This window comes from Strix uralensis, chromosome 17 (genome assembly GCF_047716275.1).
Source record: "Strix uralensis isolate ZFMK-TIS-50842 chromosome 17, bStrUra1, whole genome shotgun sequence".
NCBI lineage: Eukaryota > Metazoa > Chordata > Aves > Strigiformes > Strigidae > Strix > Strix uralensis.
Genome location: NC_133988.1, coordinates 2889551 through 2909523, shown reverse-complemented (window position 1 = coordinate 2909523; position 19973 = coordinate 2889551). Strand labels below are relative to the sequence as shown.

General features: G+C 65.4%; 2 protein-coding genes across 2 annotated transcripts; both read right to left on the bottom strand.

Annotated features, from left to right (window-relative positions):
• Nucleotides 1-1048: 1048 nt before the first annotated feature.
• Nucleotides 1049-6059, bottom strand: CASTOR1 (cytosolic arginine sensor for mTORC1 subunit 1). Its single transcript, XM_074887000.1, has 9 exons — nt 5885-6059; nt 5694-5764; nt 3089-3282; nt 2805-2937; nt 2447-2570; nt 1729-1842; nt 1570-1652; nt 1332-1426; nt 1049-1250 (listed from the first exon to the last, which is right to left on the bottom strand). Exons 1-9 carry the CDS (start codon nt 5995-5997, stop codon nt 1185-1187), a joined length of 993 nt encoding a protein of 330 aa, XP_074743101.1. The 5' UTR covers nt 5998-6059; the 3' UTR covers nt 1049-1184.
• A 768-nt stretch (nt 6060-6827) lies between these two features.
• On the bottom strand, nt 6828-17832 carry TBC1D10A (TBC1 domain family member 10A). The gene is made up of 9 exons (XM_074887136.1): nt 17572-17832; nt 14148-14247; nt 11070-11177; nt 10668-10774; nt 9850-9964; nt 9507-9572; nt 8974-9163; nt 8499-8653; nt 6828-8252 (listed from the first exon to the last, which is right to left on the bottom strand). Exons 1-9 carry the CDS (start codon nt 17775-17777, stop codon nt 7860-7862), a joined length of 1440 nt encoding a protein of 479 aa, XP_074743237.1. The 5' UTR covers nt 17778-17832; the 3' UTR covers nt 6828-7859.
• Nucleotides 17833-19973: the final 2141 nt, after the last annotated feature.

Below are 19973 nucleotides of genomic sequence, written 5' to 3'. Positions count from 1 at the left end.
GGTCACCCACTACCCACTGGCCTGAGCCCCGCTGAGCTGCCCACCCTGGGGGAAAGGACCCCGAAGAGGTTTCTGCCGCGCTCGTGCTCCCGCTGAGTCTCGCTCGGTGGCCAGGTGCGACCCCTGGGGGCACCCGCATGGGGACAGCACCCCCCAGGCGAGGACGGCCCCCATGCTGTCACCATCTCCCACATCCTCTCTCCTTGCTGGCCACCTGTAGGGGTGGGGACCATCCTCCCTGGTTTGTCAGGGCTGGTGACTTGCCTTTGCTTTTTTTTTTCACCCAAACTATGTGGCAGGCGAGCTGGCCACAGCCTGGCGACTTCACAGCGGGGTCACAGGGAGTGCCACGTCCCCCTGTCACATCCCAGCTGCTCCCATCCTACCCAGTGCCACCAGTCTGGGGCACCCCCCCGGGACTACGTGGGAATAAAAATAATAGGACTTTTATTGACTTATTAAAAACTATGTGAAAATACAGCTTGGGGGGAGCTGGGGGTCACTGTTGTCCCCCCACAATAGGCGACAGCCCAGGGAGGGGCATGGGGCCACCCTGGAGGAGACACAGGGCTGGGGCTGAACCTCAACCCCCCCCCACCCCTGCTTGGAGATTTTTGGGGTGTCAGGGGGAACCCCAGCTCCAGGGATGCTTTCACCCCCCATGGGGCCTGTCCACGGGTGCCCCAGAGCATCACAGCCACCTCCCCCTCCCACCCCTGTGGGGACACACACAGGGCAAGGGGCCACATCCCACCAACCCCAGGCTGTCACCCCCAGCACTGTGGTGGCACATCACTGCTCTCTGGCATGTCCCCCCCCATGTCCCCTCCTCCAGCGGGTCCCTGGGGACACCCACTCTCCTCCCGAGCCCCCCACCCCGGCCCGGCACAGGCAGGGCTGGAGGCAGAGGATGGCACAGGGCTGCCCTGTGGCCTCACCCGTGGGGTGGCACGGCGGGGACTGCTCCCCCCTCCCACAGGACACTGTCCCACTGCCACGAGGCCACCGGATCCCTGAAGCCACCATGTCCCCAGCAGGCAGGGAGCGATGCTGCACCCGGCTCTGCCCCACACCCGGGGGAGCCTTAAAATTAAAAAATAATGAATATAGGGGATGGGGGGCGGGGAAAGGAGGAGCCCACCGTGCCACCGCGCTGGGCCACCCGGCGTGGGGACAGCTGGCCGCTATCTGCCGCTCTCCTGGCGCTGCTGCAGCAGCTGGATGACCTCAGCGATGCCCTCCTCGGGGACCTGCCGGGGGGGGGACAGGGACAGAGGGGGTGTCAGCCCCGAGAGGACACCCCCACGCGGCAGGGAGGGGCAGGGGCTCACCAAGGCGTGATCAAAGTTGAAGGTGCTGATGTAATATGCCGATATGTCGGCGGCGGCCAGCGGCTCGGCGATCTGCGCCACGATGCCGCACTCGTCTGGGGAGGGAAAGGGACCCGGGGGTGAGTGCTGGCCCAGCCATGGGGACACGCAGGGAGAGCATCACCCCAAAGCACCCCCCAGGTAGGGGGAGGATGGGTGGTGGTGGCACAGCAGAGGGGACCACCGCAGCCACACTCACCGAAGCCGAGGGGCTGCCCGCCGATCCGCACCATCCGCCAGAGCTCCCCCGTCGAGCTGGTCAGCAGCAGGTCACTGGGGAACCTGAGAGAGGGGGGGACCTGAGTGTAACCCCCCCCCATCCCGGGGACAGACAGACAGCCCCAGGGACGGCACCTACCGCTTTTGGGTTTCGGCGTCCATCACAATGGAGATGTAGCCCTCGATGAGGGAGAAGGCGAAGAAGGTGATGGAGTCGAGGTCCTGGCTGCCGGCGCCAGCCTCCCTCGGGGGGCTGCAGAGCAGGGTGGGGGGGAAAGAGCCACAGGGAGAGGTCATAACCCCGAAATTGGGAGGAGAAGGGCTTGGTGGGGGCACTGGGTGTCTTAGAGCACCATGTTGGGAAGCTGCAGGGTGAGGGGAGGAGGGGGGACAGGAGGGGGCAGCAGGTTGCCAGCCGCAGGCAGGACAGGGGTGACACCGGGTTTTTGGGGAGTCCCAAAATGCCGTGGTGCCTCCAGAGCAGGAGGGTCCCACCAGAAGGGACCCCATCCTGGGGGACGCGGGAGGTCCCAGCCCGGAGCATCCTCTCGCCCCAGCACCATTCCCACCAGCCTGTTGCAACCCACCCCTCTCTTTTTTGCAACTCCCCTCCCTGGGCTTTGCTGCAATGGGGGGCTCGTCCCCCCAGCCACCTCGGGGGTCCCATCTCCCACGGTGGCAGTGGGACCCCCAGCACCCACATGGCTGCAGCCCCCCAGCACGCTTGGGAGGGCAAAACCAGTTTGCAAAACACCCAGAGCTTGAAAAGCCACTGGGAGCAAGAGCAGGGACAGGTCACCTCAGTTCAGGTGGCACCAGGCGAGGGGCCACCACTGTGTCCCCGTCCCAGGACCCACCTGTGGGAGTAGAAGAGGACGTCGATGAGCATGGTGGCAATGGCGGGCAGCGTGTCGGGGGCCACAGTCAGGACGCAGAAGCGGGTCTGGGGGCTCTGCACGGGGTGCAGCGTGGGGCTAGCGGCTGGCAGGGGGAGAGCCACCCGTCAGCCTTGGGGACAGCTTGGGGACAGTATCGCAGTGCCACCCCGTGGCCACCGCAGCCACAGCCCGGCATCCCTCAGGGCGCAGAGGGGTGGCCCTGGGGGTCCCCCCAAGGATGCGGGTACTGCCGGTGGGAGCTGGAGCATCTCGGCAGGGATGGGGCAGCCTTGGGGACAGGGTGGCCCTGGGGGACATGGGACCTGGCATCACTCACCCGGCTTGGGCTTGAGGAAGCCGTTGCTCACATCGTCGCAGGTGACAGGGACGCACTCGCCGCCCTCCTCCTTGTAGATATCGAACTCCCCCGCCAGCGTGTGGATCACCACCGGCAGGTCCCGCTCCCGCACCTGGCCAGGGGTGCAGGATCAGGGCCGGCACCACCACCCCCCCCTGCAGCCCCCCCAGGGACAGCGGGGTCCCCACCCAGCTCCGCTGGAGCCAGCACCCCAGCGGGACACGGCACCGGTGTCCCTGTCCCTGTCCTCGCCACACACTCACCAGGATGAAGTCGGTCTGGTAGGTGGAGAGCATCAGCACCGAGACGTGGTGCTCGGCCAGCGGCGCGATGACCGACCTGGCGATCTTGGTGACACCGGTGGCCTGGCAGCCGGAGGGCGCCCGCCCGTTGGAGACGACGCTGAGCACCAGCCACGTCGAATCTGCCACCTGCATGAACTCGGAGGGCGGCAGCTCTGTGAGGGACAAGGGGAAACTGAGGCACGAGGCTCCCGGGGCTCCGCGCAGCCGAACGGCATCTGCTGCCCCACGCCCTGTCCGTGCCACAGAGCTCGCACCGGCTGAGGCACCCCACGTCACCCTGTCCCTCGGGAGATGGGCTGGCCTGGCGGAACCAGGACAGGATCAGCCCCACGCTTGGGGCTGGAGACGCTGGTTTGAGGGCGCAGGCCAGCCCCATCCACAAGCGATACGAGCCAGACAGGGCTCAGCTGCTCCATGTGCTGAGACAGCACCTGAATTCGGCCGCAGGGATGAGTGGGGCTGAGGCTACGACCCCCCAAACCCGGTATGTGTCTCTTCTCCCCACACCAGCACCCTGGGCTGGGTGTGAGGGGGGGTGTCAGGGTGTGCTGCACCCCAAAACCAGTACTGCCACGGCCCTGGGGCTGCCCAGCTCATCCCCTGCTCCCTAATAGCCCCCAGCCCAACATCCAGCACCAGGGATGCTTGGGGGGACATGGGGCACCGGAGGGGACGAGGAAAGGGCCCCCCCACTATCCCAGGGGTGCCAGCACCTCGTGGCAGCCCGGTGGGGAGGGGCCAAGCCCAGGCTGGCCAGGGGCCAGGGCTGCCTCCCAAAAAGCTGCTTTTGTTGGCAGGGAGGGCGAGTGCTGGCCGGTTCCTTCCTGCCCCAGGATGGGGGGGAGGACGAGGACTGCGCTCATGTCCCCCCCACTGCACCCACCCTCCTGCTCAGGAGAGGGGCTGGCACTGCCGGGGTGCCCCAGGACTCATCTGGCAAAGGTGGGAGGCAACACCCACGGGAGACCCAGCCCTTCGGTGGGCACCCAGCGTCCCAGCCCAGCTGAGAAGGCAAACTCATCACACCAGTGGCAGAGGGGAGGTCGCCCCAGGGAGGGGTCTGACATCCATGGGGGGGGACCCCAGCACAGGACAGGCTCCGCATCCCGCTCCCAAACCACGGCTCAGGGCTGGGTGGGAGCGGGGCCGGATCCAGAGGCCTCGGCGGGTGTTTCCAGCGCCTGTTCCTGCGCAGGAAGCGCTCGAACGGCCTCGGCTCCGGCCCAGGGCTGAGCTTTAGGGCCGGGGGGGGACACACAGGGACATGGGGACCCGTCCCAGCGCTCGCCGCTTAATCGCTTTTCAACACCACCCTGGGCGAGGCCGTGAGCATGTGGGGGACACCCCGCTGTCCCTCTGCCACCCACCCCGGGGCTTAATCCAGATCCCCAAGGGAAGAGAGAGGGGGTAGCTCTCCTTTGCCGGGGGCCCCCTCCCTGGTCCCACAGCGGGGGGACGCTGGCAGCCCCCCAGCCCCAGGGGGGTACACACTGCGCAGCGGGGCTGCCAGCTCACAGGACCATTGTTCGGCACTTCCCGCCTTCCCCTCGGGATTGAGGAATATTTGTCCACAGGCCCCGAAATAAAACAATACATGGGGAACGGCTCTGGCTCTGGGGGGGGGGGGAGAACCTGGCCCCGCGGCCCCTTCCCCGAGCTGAGGGCTGGGGAGGGAGGTGGGAGCTGGATCTGGCCGGCGAGTGCCCCGCGGCCGGAGCGCTGACCCTTGTTCCTTGGGGCACGTCCAAGGTGATAAACTGTGGCCGCTCCTGCGGCCTCGGCAGGAAGGTTTGGGCGTGGGAAGCCAGGACAGGATCCGGACCCTCCGGCACAGCCCGTCAGGCCGGTACCCCCGGCAGGACCAGCGGTGAGGCACACGCTGGGTCACCAAATGACACATCCCGGGGAGGAGGACCAGCCTGGAAGGGCTCAACCCCACCCCAGGACACCCCAAACCCTGGTCCCTGCTGCCAGGCAGCACCCCCAGGCAGGGCTCAGCCCCGCCAGCCCGGACGGGCGCAGAATCAGCCCTGCTCTGCCAAGGTGCGGGGTCGCAGCCCTCGCCGGGCAGGGGGAAGAGATGGAAGCGGCCGAGGGAATGGTGGCAGGAGGTCTGGCAGCAGCAGCCTGTGCGGGCAGGGAGCCCGGAGCGCTGCCTGCGGGCATCCCTGGCGGTCCCTGCCCCCTGCCCGGAGCAGCCGGGCTTTCAGCTGGTGCCAGGCTCCCCACGGACCCACCCCACGTTTCACAGCCTGGTCCCACAGGCCCGTGGGGAGGCAGCTCTGCCTGCGAGGGGGTTATTAGGGCGAAGGCAGCCACGCTGGGAGAACCGCAGCCGGGCAAGCTGGTACATCCCCAGCGCAGGCGCTGAGAGGGTGGGAGCTCCGTGGCCAGGAGCCCCAGGGATGGGCACGCACCTCGCTACAAGCCAGGACTCGCTCCCTGCGGCCCAGACCCAGAGCGTCGCCGCGCTCGGGTGGGCTGAGAACGTGCACAACTCGTGTCTGCGGTGCCAGCCCACCCTGCGAGGGACGGGGTGGCCGTGGAAGCCACCGCACGGTACCTTTGAAGCCCTCCTCGTCCAGCATGATGGTGTAGTCCTCGGGGGTCTCCGTCAGGCTGAAGAACTTGCACCTGAAGAAAAACCCGTCGCTGCTGACCCCAACACCGCCGGGCACCGGGATGGGGCGGGGGGGAGCTGGAGCGGTGCGGGGCTCAGCGGAGGAGGAGGAGGGGGGGGAGGAAGGCCGGTACCTGCAGCGCTGGGGCAGGAAGAGCAGCTTGAGCAGCGGGTGGGTGTAGAGCCAGAGCCCGCGGCGGGCCAGGCTCAGCACCCGCACCCGGTGCTCCAGGATGTGCAGGTCCATGGCGGCCGCGCCGCACCGGCCCCCCCGCCGCCGCCGCCGCTATAAGCGCGGCCCCGGCCCGCCCCGGGCCCGCCCCGCGCCGCGGGAGGGGCAACCGCCCGCCCCGCCCCGGCCACCGCCCCCCCCCTCCCCCGGAGCCCCGGGGTGCCCGTCCCGGGGTCGCAGGGGGCCCAGCCGGACCCAACACCCCCCCGCCAGCACCAGTCAGGACCCGCTGGGAGCCCCAGTGCCCACCCCACCGTACCCCAGCACCCCCCCGGGACAAGGGGGTTTAGGAGGGAGGAATGGAGGTTTGGGCAGAATTCCTGCCTGCAGGGGCACCGTTTTGTGGGTGGAAAGCTGAGCTCTGGGGTGTCACAGGGTGAATTAGGGGTCTCCTGGCTCCGTTCGGCCACAGGAGCGGTGATGGTGGGAGAGCGGACAGGTCTGGGTGCTGGTGCTCACCCTGTGGCAGCCCCCCGAGGAGCCCCCCCAGGGCCTGGCAGCCACCGTGGCCGCTGTCACAGGTTGGGGCAGGTCTCAGCGTCCTCCCATTTGCACTTCAAACAGGGGCCCCCCAGGGCTGGGTGAGACAGCAAGGTCGGGCCAGGGCTTGGCCACTGGGGGTGGCTCCGGTGAGGCGGTGACAGAGGGTGATGGCAGCAGGTCCCTCCCCAGCACCTGCCCCCCAGGGCTGGAGCACCCAGGGGAGAGGAGGTCCTACCCAGGGTGCTCCCCCAAAGCTGGCACTGATGCAGCACAAGGTGGGAGGTGCCACCCCTCATCCCGTGCCCCCCTTTAACCTGCAGCACCAGAGGGCAAAGGGAAGACAGTGGGAGCCGCAGACGGTGTGCCTTTACACAATCCTGCTTTATTTTACCCCTTTGTACAAAACCATTTTTCCCCGCTTTATTTTACAAAGCCACCCCCGGCCCTTGGGGAGGGCAGAGGGGAAGAGAGGGGACCCCACAATGGAGGAGCACCCGGCCGCTCACCCATCCCGTCTCACCTCCGCCGGGCCGCAGGGGTGGGGAGAGCCCCGGCAGGGTGAACGCTCCCCCCGAGCCACGGGGAGCCCGGGGACAGGGCGGGGGGGGCTTTAGCCCCACGGTCTGGCATCAAATCCCACTGCCTCCGGCACACCCTGCCTGCAGCTCCCAACCTCGGTCCCTGTCCTGCGACGGTTACTGCCACGGAGGAATAATAAATAGGCTCAGTGAGTAGGTAAATTTGGTACTACATATAGGGCTACAGCTTGATATATCCTCACTAGATAAAGAGGAGGGGGGCAAGGGGTCCCCCTGGCTCCTCACGTACCCCCAGTCCCCCTGCACCAGGCGCGAGTGCTCGGGAACTGGGTCTGGGTCTGCCCGGCTGGCGCAGGGCGGGCAGGAGGGTGGGGGCTGCGGGAGGGACCCTGGGGGCAGCGGGTCGAGGGGCTCTGGGACAGGGACAAGGGTGTGAGGGGGCAGCCCGGCCCCCCCCAGCCGTGAGGAGGGAGCTCAGGTGGCTCAGCCACCCCCTGCCAGGGCTCCCACCGCTCATGGTGCCAGCACCCTGCCGGGGTGGGCACCCAGCACAGACCAGAGGTGTCCCCTTTGGTCACCACACCTGGCCAAGCTCCCGGGGATGCCCCATCCCGGCTCCGAGCGCTCCCCGAGCGAGCATCCCCGCACACGGGGAGCAGGGTGTCCGCACACGGGGAGCAGGGTGTCCCCACAAAGCCATGCCAGCCTGCCCGTCCCCACCCCTCCAGCTCAGAGCCCCCAGCGCCAGGCGCCACCGGTCCCCGCACAGCCCCTGCCGGTGTCCTTGAGCCCGAGTCCGTGCACAGCCCAGCTGAGCCCGGCTGCCCGGGGTGCGGACCCAGCGCCGCGCCAGCCCTACAAATACGTGTCCTCGCTCTCCCGGGAGCTCAGGCTCTCCTTGGACTGGTGGTGGGGGGAGACCTGGGGGTGCAGCAGCTCCCGGGCCGAGCCGGGTGCCCCGTTACCCTCGGCCCCGGGGCCATTGGCGGGGCTGGTCGGGCCCTTTTCTCGGCTCTTCTCCTTGCTCTTGCGGGCCTTGGGCACGGGAGCGGGCCCGGGGGGGACGATGATGGAGGGGACGGGCTCCAGCGCTTTGCGGGTGGGGGGCTCGGCCTCGCTGATGGCCTTGGCCCCATGCAGGCGCGGGGGGGACTTGCACTGCAGCTCCCCGTGCGTCTCCCGCCACTTCTTCAGCTGGATCAGGTGCTCCCGCTCGATCTGACGCTCCGTCACCGGCAGCTCGATGACCTGTGGGGACAGACTCGTGCCATCAGCATCTCCCTGGGCAGTGCCAGTGCCACCAGGGACCAGCTTGGCCCCGCAGCCGTTGGGGCAGGGTGTGGGATACCCCCTGGGGCAGAGGCAACCCCAAATCCAAGCCTTTTGGGCACTGCCCCCAGTGCTACACCAGCTCTGCCCACCCAGGGGCAGCCCAGTCCAGCAGTGGAGCCAACTGGGTGGCACTGATCCCCCATACTCTCCCCAGCACCTCACCTCCTGCACCAGGAAGGTCTCCTGCATGATCTTGGGGCTGAGGGCCCTCAGCCTCTCCATGGTCTCATACTGGCCCTGGCAGGACTTGAGCTTGTCCGAGGAGCCCAGGGTGTGTTTGAGCAGCACGAGGCCCACCCGGAAGATGATCTTCACCCCTGCAAGGGGAGAAGTGAGGCAGCGAGCGCCCAGTGGGACAGGGTGACACTGCCACTATGTCCCTCAGATGCTGTGAGGCACCAGGTCCCAGTCTCAATAGCAGTCAGGACACGCACAAGGGTGCATTTGGGATCCATGTCCCCCTAACCCCCAGGAAGAGAGCCCAGTCTCCACCCCAGGCACGTGGCTGCCCCAAACCTGCCCTACAACGGGTCCGATGTGCCAGGCAGAGGCAAGCAGCTGTGGCAGCGCTCCTGCTGCAGCCCTGAGTGCTGTTCACGTGCCAGGAGGAGGATGAGGATGGTGGGGAGCTTCTAACCTTCGCAGAAGAACATGTCCCAGACGCGCAGGACGGAGCTCCAGGGCAGCGTGCGGGAGAAGGCGCACATGAACCACTCCGTCATGTAGAGGATGGGATCGATCTTCTGCTTGCTCAGGTGCTTGTAGGCCACGGGCGAGACCTTGTGCAGCAGCGAGAAGAGGATCTGCCCGTCCAGCTGAATGGCCTCCTGCAGGGAGGGCATCGAGCCCCACGGAGCCCCTTAGCCCCGGCCCAGCCTTGGGATCAGCTCCCCAGTGCCCAGCCCCAGCCGAAGAGCTAGACCTAGACCCAGGCCTGGCTACGGGAGCAGAGCTGTGCCCACGGACGCTGGCAGCGAAGCTACGCTGAGCCCCCCCATCCCCGACTGCGGGATGCTCCTGGGGACCACGGCACAACATGGAGACCATGGGAGCACCCGGGATCTCCCCAAGCTCCCTTTTTTCTCTGGGGCGAGGAGCTGGGGGAGCTTTCGGCCTGGAGACATCTCAGATCCCTGGCACCACCGAAGGCACTGCCGGCCCTTCACTCACCAGCTTCTCACTGTAGTAGCCAGGGAGGTACTTCTCGCAGATCTGCACCAGGCACCAGAACGCTTGCTGCAAGCCAAGGGACAGCGGGTGAGTGCCCAGGTGTCCATGGGGGACGTCCCTGCAGCCCCCCCCCGCTCCCAGAGACCACAGGAATGGGCGGGAGGAGGCAGAGCGTGACTGGGGCGAAGGGCACCTCCCTGCACCAGCCGAGCTTTGGGGTGAACGGGTGCTGCGAGCCAAGCACCCTGCCCACCAGCATCACCCCGAGGTGACCCACACTGTCCCACTGGTCCCAGCTCTCTGGCCACTGGGTCTCTCTGCCCTCCCGGCTGCGTGCTCGTACCTCGGCCGGCATGTGCATGAGCAGGACGGCGGCGATGGGGGCCTGGGCCTGGCAGTAGCCCTCCTCCGGGCGGTACAGCGTGTACGCCTTCAGCACCCGAAACAGGTCCTGCTGCCTGCGGAGACACCCCGGGGAGGGAAAGGTGGAGAGAGGGCACAGACATGGCCCAGCAGCCCCCCCAGTGGATCCCAGCAGGCCAAATCAGCACTGGGCATCGCATGGTGATCCAGCACTGCAGGCTGGCCACCAGCCACCGCTCTTCCCCCATGAGCCTGGGTCAATCCCTGGCTGGGATCCCTCTTCCACACAAACCCAGGGCTGTGGGACACGATAACCACAGCTCTGCTCTGGGAAGCTCTGCCCACAGAGGCCCCATTCTGCCCAGATCCGAGATGCGAGGCAGGGAGACAACCATCTGCCAGGGATGCTGGCTCAGGGTGAGCTGTGGCCGGGCAGGGACCCAGCTGGAAGCACAGGAACACAGACGCTCCCTGACACATGGGGAATGGCATTTCCCTGGCGAAACGGAGACCACAGCCAGCTGCCCCCTCCCTCTGCCCTCCTGCCACGGCAACTCCCGCCCTGCTGGGTGTCGGAGCTGGTGCTGAGGGCTGCGACCCACTTACTGAGCTCCTAGGAAAGCCATCCTGTTTTTGACCCATGCCTGGACACCCTGTGAGCCAGGGGCTGTAAAGACCGTGGGGGGACACCACGGGGGGACACCGCAGCTCCATGAAGTGGGATAGACAGTGCCCACCCCACAGTGCTGGTCCAGCCCAGGGGCTGCTGAGGACCGGACACACAGTAGCTCCACTCACCCATGGCCTCCACGCGAGACAAACATCTCGTGGAAGGGGAACTGCCGATGGAGATCCCGCTCGATCACATCCAGCCATTTCGGGTCACCCGGGAGGAGATCCAACTCCTGGGGAGGAGAGGGTTAGGGTGAGCAACACCCCACAGCAGTACAGTGCCAGCCCCACTACAGTACATGGTCCCAACCTGGCTCTGCCCCAAACATGAGCCCCATCAGGTCGGGGGTCAGCCCACTCTGGCTGGGATGCTAGTAGCCCCCTTGGCCCCCCCACAGCAGGAACAAGCAGTGTCTGGGACCCCAACAGACACCCCAGCCCTGGAAGGAGCAGGAGCTATCCCAGCACTGCCCCCCTCCACCAGCACACCCTCCCCGGCAGTGCAGGAAGGTCCCCTGCAGCACTCACGTCAAACTTGCCCATGTTCTGCTCCAACTTGACCTTGCTCCCGGAGAGGTACTGCCAGGCACGGCCCCGCAGCGAGGGCGGGATCCCCTTCTGGCACCGCAGCCGGATCTGTGGGGAGAGACACAGCAGTCATGGGGAAAATCGGGGAGCAGTGGGGAGCAGAGAGGCCCCCAGGGCAAGATGGGAGCCAGGCCCAGCACCGCGGTCACAGGCTGGTCCCCTGCTGCCTCCCTGTACAAGAGGATGTGTCCCCACAGCCCTGGGGACAGGGTGCCCAGCCACGTGTCCCAGGACGGCGCTTGGCATTGTACAGACCAACGGAGACCTGCAGCCAGAGATCCTGCTCACCCCCTTCTCCCCAGCATCGCACTGAACACACCAGCTCGGATGGCAGCCAGCGCTGCACCAGCACAAGGGAGCTGCTGACAGGTGCCAGGAGCCTGGCCGAGGCTTTGTGGCTTGCAAACAGCTCCAAACAAGCCCAGCTCTGCCTCAAAGCAGGATCCTGCTGGGAACTGGAAAAGCAAACGCTGGAGCTAAGGTGGGGAGCAGGTGGCTCCCTCCCCACCCCAGCATGGCCCATGGGAAGCGCTGGGGACACAGGGGAGGGCTCTGCAGCCCCCAGTCCAGCCCTCCTGCTCACCCATGGGGCCATGGAGAGCAGGGAGATGCACCCTGCCAAGCACCCCAGCCTTTCTGCCAGTTCACCCTGGGCAGGCCTGGGCCCAGCTCCACGCACGGCTGGCTCCGTGCCCACCGTTGGCCCCTGGTTTCCTTGGCACAGGCCACCAGCCAGGACCAAAGTCCAGGCAAGGCAGCGTTGGTACCTACCCTGCAGTGGGAAGCTGAGCCAGCTTAACTCTGTCACTGCCAGCACCTCAGCAGGGACTAAAACCAGAGACCCCCACACATCCCGCTCCAACTCCGGGGGAAGCAGCAGCACCATCTCCTCACGGTCCTTGGCCAGGCCATGCAGCAAGATGGGCCCCACGAGACCGGTGCTTTCAGCACAGTTACCCAGCATAAAGCCCTGAGTGGGGACTCAGGTGGCACATGCCACGTGCCAGAGACATGCCAGGGCTCTGTGAGCCACAGCCAAAGCCTCTCCTGCCTGCCCAGAGCTCCTTTTCCCTGTTTGCTGGTGTAACTCGGGGGCAGGCAGTTGTGCTTCCAAGCAGCCCAGCGTGGTGGTAATGCCCCATCCCCGGGAGGGTTTGCTGCTCCCTCGCTGCAGCGCTGCTTGTTTACCCAGGCAGGTCCCGAGCCCCACAGGGCCTTTGTGCTCGCAGGAAACGCAGCGGGCGATGCCCAGGGTGGCTGCAGGCAGCTCTGCCGCTGCTGACGGCTCCTGTTTTGAGCCGGCTCCTCTTCCTGCTGGCTAAACTGCCAGGAAGGAAGCTGCCTTGCTGGGTTCAGCAGCCCCTCCAGCTGGCCAGGCTCAAGGCAGCCAGGGCCAAGCAGCTGAGCATCTCATCCCCTTGGCTCCGTACCGGCTCCTGCCATTGCCCCCGCACTGGGGGTATCCGGCCCCCGGGATCCCCCTGCGCCCTTCCAGGGAACCAGGAGCACGTCTGGGCTGAGGGATGCTGACAGCAAAGAGCAGCCAGAGCGCTGCCCGTCCCTGGAGAGCAGTGGGAGCTGCCCACACATCTGCCCTCCTTCAGTCTGGGTGGAAAGGGCAAGGACTGGCACGCGGCGCTGGCACAGCCCAGCGCCACGAAGGACGTGGGGTCGCAGCTCCGCTGGGATCCAGGGCAGGCGGGCGAGGGAGGAAGCGTTTCGGGATGCTGTAGCGGTGCAGGTGTGAGTGAGCCTGGCAGGAGCTGGCCCAAGAGATCCCCGGGCCATCAGCCAACCCCGGTGAGGCAGCCAGAAAAGTACCGGGGTTTTTCAAAGGCACAGGGAGCTCCTCTGAAGCAGCAGGGCCTGAGCCACGCGGCGTGGCCCCATACCAAAGCAGCCAGACTCCTGCCAGAGCAGGGACGGTCGACAGCATCCAAGGCCAGGCCTGGCACCCTTCCCCGAGCAGCCCCAGGGCTCCAGGCATGGAGCAGCTGTCCAGAGCAGACCTCAGAGGCTCTGGGCCTGGATTTTTGCCGCAGGACAGACTATACAGCACATCAGCCCCACAGAGACCCACAGGAGCTCAGCCCAAGCACAAGGGAGCTCCTCTGCCAGGCATGCGGCTGCCAGAGCATTCACCCGAGCCCGGAGGCCACGCTGTGGCATGGCCGGGGAGCAGCGGAAACTGCCTGCAGAACAAAGCGCCCGCCTGCCATGTCCCGAAAAGCTCTCCCAGATCCTTTGTGAGTGGCCAAGAAACAGATGAGGGATTCCTGCATCGTTCACCAGGCATTGAGCGGGGACGGTGCTCTGGGAGCACTGCATGCAGAGCGGTGCCAGGAGGCTCTGCCAGTAGCGGGGAGGAGGAGGAGGATGCGGCCCATTGGCCGCTCTCAGGCACCGCTGGCTCATGCCAGCAGCCTCACCGCTTCCAGCGGACACACAGCAGCATCCCAGGACTTGCTGCATCCCATCCCCGCCTCATTCGCAGGCTCAGGAGGTCGGGGAGTACCAACGGACCGAGCCACAAAGCCACCCAGCACACACCACCACGAGTCTCCTGGGGACCCCGGCTTGCAGACCGGCGTCACGCACATCAGGCTCAAACATTTCCTACTCAGAGCTTTTTTTGGTCTACAAGATGCTCAGAACAGAAGTTTCCATGACCGAACAATTCCCATGGCTGCCTGCAGGCAGCCAAAGAAGCCCTAGGAAGGCTCCAGCTCGGTGGGGAGCAGATGGGGGCAGGAGCAGGCTGGCTTGGGACCACAGGCTCAGCCCTCCCAGGCTCCAGCTTCCCTCCCACCATGAGAAACGTCACGGGGAGGGAACAGCCCAGTCAAGACCCCAGCACCAACCAAAGGCAACCAAGTCTGTCTGGGGGGACCTGGTGTCACGCAGGCTGCCCCAAAGCCTCAAGGGGACACGGCTGCACCTGGCTGTCCCTCCCTGCCGCCCCCCCCTCGCCCGCACAGCTGTCTGCGGGCAGCCTCAGGGGACAAGGCTGTCACTTACCTTCTTGTGTTTTTTGGCCATCCACTTGTCCCAGTTGTTGAGCATATCCAGCCATTTGGACTCCCGCTGCCGCAGCACCTCCAAGGGCACCTCCTCCAGCCTGTAGGACAGAGAGAAGAAGCTGGTCAGTGTGGTGCCAAGCTCTCCCTCCAGCACAGAGCCCCTCCCTGTCCTCTCCAGCACCCTGGGTGCCCCCCACAGCCCCCTCTGCAGGTGCAGAGCCCGGCTGGGACACGCTTGAGAGTGCCAGTGTTTCGGCAGTTGCTCGGCGCTGCCGGAAGCGCTCACCACCCGTGAAATCACCACGCCAGCGCAGCCCCAACTCCCCAGCAAGTTCAAAACCTCTCAGGAGCAGCCTGCACTGCACCCACCATGTGCCTGAGCATCTCTGGGGACCTGTGCCCAGAGAGAAGGGCACACCAGGAAGGCGGGGAACTGGGAAGCACAGCCAGAGCCATTAGCTGAGCTGAGCAAGGTCTCGTCCCCCCCGCAGAGGCTGGCTGCAGACGGAGAAAGCCGAGGCCATAAGCATCGTGTCATCTGCACAGCCCCAGTCATGCTCGCGCCCCAAAAGCTTGGCACTGCTCCAGGCTCGGCACTGAGCCCGGGCCGAGGGTCCCCCAGGAGGGAGGGAGGGAGGGGAGTGTTTTCCAGCAACAGCCCAGCCTAGCCGGGGAATCTGATTTAACCCTGCCGAGGCAGGCAGCGATGCTGCTGTGACGCCAAAGCCGGTGAGGGGGAAGCCATCACCGTGGCCTTGAACACCCCCCGCCATGCACCCTCTGCGAGGTGACAGGGTGACAAACAGCTCAGCCAGGCCCTGGGCATGGACATCCCAGGAAAAGCTCCTTCAAGCCATCAGTGAAGAAGGACCAACTTCAGCCAGACTCGATGCCTTCCTGGGTTCAGCTCCACACTGCCCCATGGCCATGTCAATCTCAGGAGCGGCCAGATTCTTTCTGAGGACATCTTCCAGGGAGGTGCAAGCACCCAGCCCCACTTCAGCACACACAGGCCCGGTCTCATCCCAGACCTCTCTGCATTAGGAGCTGGAAAGTGAACGGCACGAAGAGCCCAGGGCCGCATCCAGCTGGCAGCACTGCCCTGCTCCCTGCCCAGCCCTTCCCTGCCGGGTCCCACCCACCGCAGCGGGTCAGACGGGGCCAAGTGTGATTGTTTCAGAGAGCAAACCCGCTCCAAAGGGATCCACTTTGCTCAGGGCGGCCACCCCACCCTCCCCAGCACGGGCTGGGCACAGCCGGCAGCTCCCTGGCCAGCAGCACAGCCCGGCACGGGGATGGAGGGAGCACTGGCCCTGAGCCGGTGAGCCTGGGCTGCTGGAGGAGTTGGGGCTCTCTGAGGCGTGGGAAGCTCGGGAGCGCTGGACGCTGGATACAAGAGCTGGCTGTGGGCCTGCTGGAGCCCGGCCAGCCCAGACTGGAAGCTGTTACCAGCTGATGGCTGCTTGGCAGCGGGCACAGAGCAAGGACTGGAGACATTTCAGATGGCCAAGGCGGGGACGATGGGGTGGGAGCACCCCGAGAGGGAGGTGGTGAGATGCCCTATGCAGGGAAGGCACTCCTCCGCACCCAGTGTGGGTGACAACCCCACAGCTCAGCCCTTCCTAGTACCCCCAGACCCTCCACAGATGCTGGGACACTCTATTTGCCCTCCCTGTGCTTCCCCAAAACCCTTCCAGCTAGAGGGACACCAGCCATGGAGGCAGGCCATGCACTCCTGTTGATCCACTCCCAGGCAGACAGAGAGCAGATAAAAGCCCTGGAGAAGGGCAGGATTTGGCCCCAGCATATCTGCAGGGCACAGGAGGAAGGCTCTGACCCCAGCGACCACCACTCTGTTGGCACCCCCAGGAGCACACACTTGCCTCCAGCACCAGGAGCTTTGGCCAGGGGAGCTGCTGCCTGTTGAACCCCAGGGACATGGACATCCACCCCAAGCACCCAGGGACAGGCAGCCAGGACAGCCAAAATGTCCCCAAAATGCAGTGTGTGGCCGGGACGGGGTGCAGCACCCCGGGCAGGAGAGGCCACCACGCTCCTATGGTGCTGTGAGCCCAGAGGGCAGGGACAGGGTTTATCACCCAGAGCGATGCACCTTGCCCAGGACCAGCAGTCAAACCTCTGGCGCCTTCTCTCCCCGCACACCGGCCAAGTGACACCCGCAGGCTTACGACAGGCGAACGCTTTGCTCCTCATAGATGAGGAAACTGAGGCACGGGGCCCAACTGACACCAGAGCACGCAGGTGGGCAAACCTCAGCGGAGTAACGTCCCAACTGGAGAGGAGGGCGCTGCCACGCGCCGTCCCGCTGCGAGCCCCCGTTTCTTCGGGTGTTGCTGCAAAACCACGGCCACGAAGGCAAACACCAACCACGCTGCCCAACCAGCTCGCCGGCAGCTCGGAGCACATTCCTGGGTGCCGGCACCGCCCCGGGGCCCTGTCACGGGCTGCTCGCAGCTGATTTTTTCGGCTGCCCCGCTTCCTCCAAGGGCTTCCTCCGCAGATGGAGACCAGCCAGCGCCTCCTCACTACGGTGCCTTGGCCAGTGGCTACCGATACCGGTTTCCGCGGCAGGATGCCGAACAACGGCCCGGCCTCCCCCATTTGACGGCGGCCAAAAATACGCCGGAATCCAGCGCTTGGAGCAGAAGAGGCCTGGAGGTAACCAGACACTGACCTCGGCGAGGAGGCCTCGGCGCTGCTGGCAGCTCCCAGAGATCCCTCCCGCGCCCGGGGCGGCCGCCGCTTTCCAGCTTTTCCCCCCTCATCGAGGCAGGAGGGACGGGGAGAAGCTGGAACCGCTTTCAGGGCTCTCACATCCCGGCTGCGGAGGCCTCCGCCGCCGTGCCCCTGGGTACGGGCCCGGGCAGCACAGCCTGGGGACGGTGGGGGCAACCGAAGGCCGGGGCCCGGCTCCGCCGGCAGAGCTTAAATACCTCAGGGAAGGGGGCGGGGGGCGGCCCGGGGGCACCCCCCGTGGAGGCACCGGGGCACAGAGCAGCCCCCAGCCGCCCCACGCTGCGGTACTGGCGCCCGGGCGGCCGCACGGAGCCAAAGCGGCCTCGGAGCAGCGGTGTGGGCGCTCACCCGCGCCCCTGTCACCCGCAAACCCGCCCCGGAGGTGCTGCTCTTCCGGGGCGCGGGCCACAGCGGGGCCGAGCTGCCGGCGGGGCGCCGGGGACCGGCCCCGAAGGGCCGGAGCTGGGGGCGGTGGGGCACAACCCGCCCCCGGGGCGGGAAGAGCCGTTACCGGCCCGGCCCAGCGGCCGAGGCCCCGCGGCCCGGCCCTGCGGGGGCTGAGGGGCCGGCGGGCGGCGGCCTCAGCCGGGCCCAGGGCGGTTCCCCGGGGCCCTCAGCGCCCCGAGACGCGCGGCGCCCCCCCCGCCGGCCCCGGCCCCACTCACGGCCCCTCGGCGCTGCGGCTGCCCACGATGAAGCCGAACTTGTCGACGCGCCGCTCCTCGGGGCCGCCGCCGTTCACCTCGGAGTCGGAGCCGAGGGAGCTGAGCTCGTCGCCGCCCGGCTCGGCCAGGCTCTCGCGGGTCCCGGCCAGGCTGTGGTGGCAGCTGCCGGGCGAGCCGGGCCCGCCGCCCCCGCGGCTCTTGGCCATGGCGGCGCGGCTCAGCGGCGGCGCGGCCGCTCCTCCATGCCGCGGCCACGGCGGCGGCCACGCCCCCCGCCCGCCGCGCCACGCCCCCGAGCCGTCATTGGGCGGGAGCGGGGCAGCCCGCCAACCAGCCGCACGGACGGCGACGGGGAGCGCCCGCCCCCGGAAGCGATTGGCCGAGAGGCCGGGAGGGAGCTGTCCGTCAGAGCTTGCCCTCCGGGGGCGGGGCTAGGACTGGCCGTGGGGCAGCGCCGGGGCCGGGTCCACGGCGCGGCTGCACTGGGACTGCGGGGGGGCTGAACTGGGCCCATATTGGGAGACGGGGCACTAGGAGGATGCCTTTGGGCTGACCGTGCTCCGGTCGGGGATGATTTGAAGCCGGAGGCACGGACGTTATTCCCTTTATAAGTTGCACCGGCCCCCGAACCTGCGCCCCAGCCCCGGGGATGCTGCAGCCGGACCACCCCTGCTTCACCCCGACATCTCCCATCCACCAGCGGCCTCGTCCCCTTCAGCCCCGACAGGTAAAACGGGCCTGGCTCTTCTAAAAATACAGCGCAAAAGGATCTATCAGCGCTGGGTCTGGGATCTATCGGGACCTGCTCCAGGTGAAGCCTTCCCCGGGCAGCTCTGCAGGACGGGAGGTACCAAGCTCCATCCACCCACAGCTGTGAGCCCAGCACTCACTTTTCTCCCTTGAACAGCAAAGAACTGGGCTTTTATTAGAGGCAAGACCCGTCTCAAAGTGGGTAACATGCTGGGTAAATTGCCAAAGGACCAAGGGAACCAAGCTCATTAAATTCAGCAACAACTCAACCTACTTCCAGATTTTTCTGGCAGTCTGAGCCCTGCAGGTCCTCCCCACTGAAGTGGAAGGCTCCGATAACAGTTGTTTTGTACTAGATATACACACGCACAGTCTGTTACAACATTTATCAGTAATATTTAGATAGAAACGGGCTGGCAAGGCTCCACGCAAGCTATTTCTAGCAGCAAGTTTTCCTGGGGGAGCGCCGGGCTGGGAGCTCAGCCCTGCCAGGCTGGTAAAAGGGGCTTGGCTGAAAAATGTCACCTAAGCACCCGTGCAGCGCTGAGCCAGACCTCGAGGAAACACACATCAGATCGGGGAGCTCCTCGGGCACCGAGCACAGCTGGACAAGAAAAGCTGGATGACCTTAAGTACAGTCCCATCACGTTTGGGCCCCACACCGGATGTAAAAACATGACTTCTCCATTTCAGAGCTTTCTTGGCAGGTTGTTTTTTTTTTTTTTTTTTATCAGCTCTGGAAAACACCACTTGCTGCCCAGTTTTGTTTTCTCCAAGATTATACCTATTGTCTAGTTTTTAAAAGAAAAGGAAAGTCATTATCACACCTTCCTGCAGGGGAAATCCCCTGCCCACACCTGCTGAGATGCTCCAAATGTGTCGTCCTACACCTGGGAGGGGGCAGGCAGCCTTTGTGTGATGACTCGTGGGCATCTGTCAGACAGCAGCTGGCCACCGCGGCCGGGGACCGCTGGCCACCTGGGCTGGGCCACAGTGCCAGGCACCTTCCCTACAGAAACAGAGCTTCCTCCCGCCCACGAGAGCAGCACCGTGGGGATGCTGGCTCTTCTCTCCTGCTTCAGCTCTCTCTCCCCTAAGAGCAGAAAAAGGTAAACAGGATGTTCCTGTAATGCCACTAAAAAAAAAAATTAAAATAATCCATGGCTTTGGATTATCCCGAAAGAAGAGAGGTACCCAAATCACAGACACCCACCTCTTACTCAGCACCTAATTCTGTCAATTAACTTTGCTCTGTGGTTATGTTTCTATCAAACTGCAGCACAGCTCTGACTGAAGATACAGAAATAATCTGTTTTCCAGACCCCTATGCTCTCCAGAACCAAGCTGCCAGCTGCATGATACAAAGCGTAAAACACGTTTTCCAGTAAAAATCTCACTAAGTTCAAAGCAGTCTGTCTGCCCCCACACACAGACATAAGCATTCCTATATACATGCTTTACATTCAGGAATAACTGTGTAGCACTAGGGAAATTTTAACAAAACCCTTTTCTTGTAGGCTTTCCTGGAAAATAAAAGGATTTCCTATAGTAAACCACTTAATTACAAAACCCCAATGTATTTCCCTGGCAACCCATCCGAGTGTGCTGAAGCCAAGCACATCTCCATCTAAAAAACCCTAAAACCCAAGGAA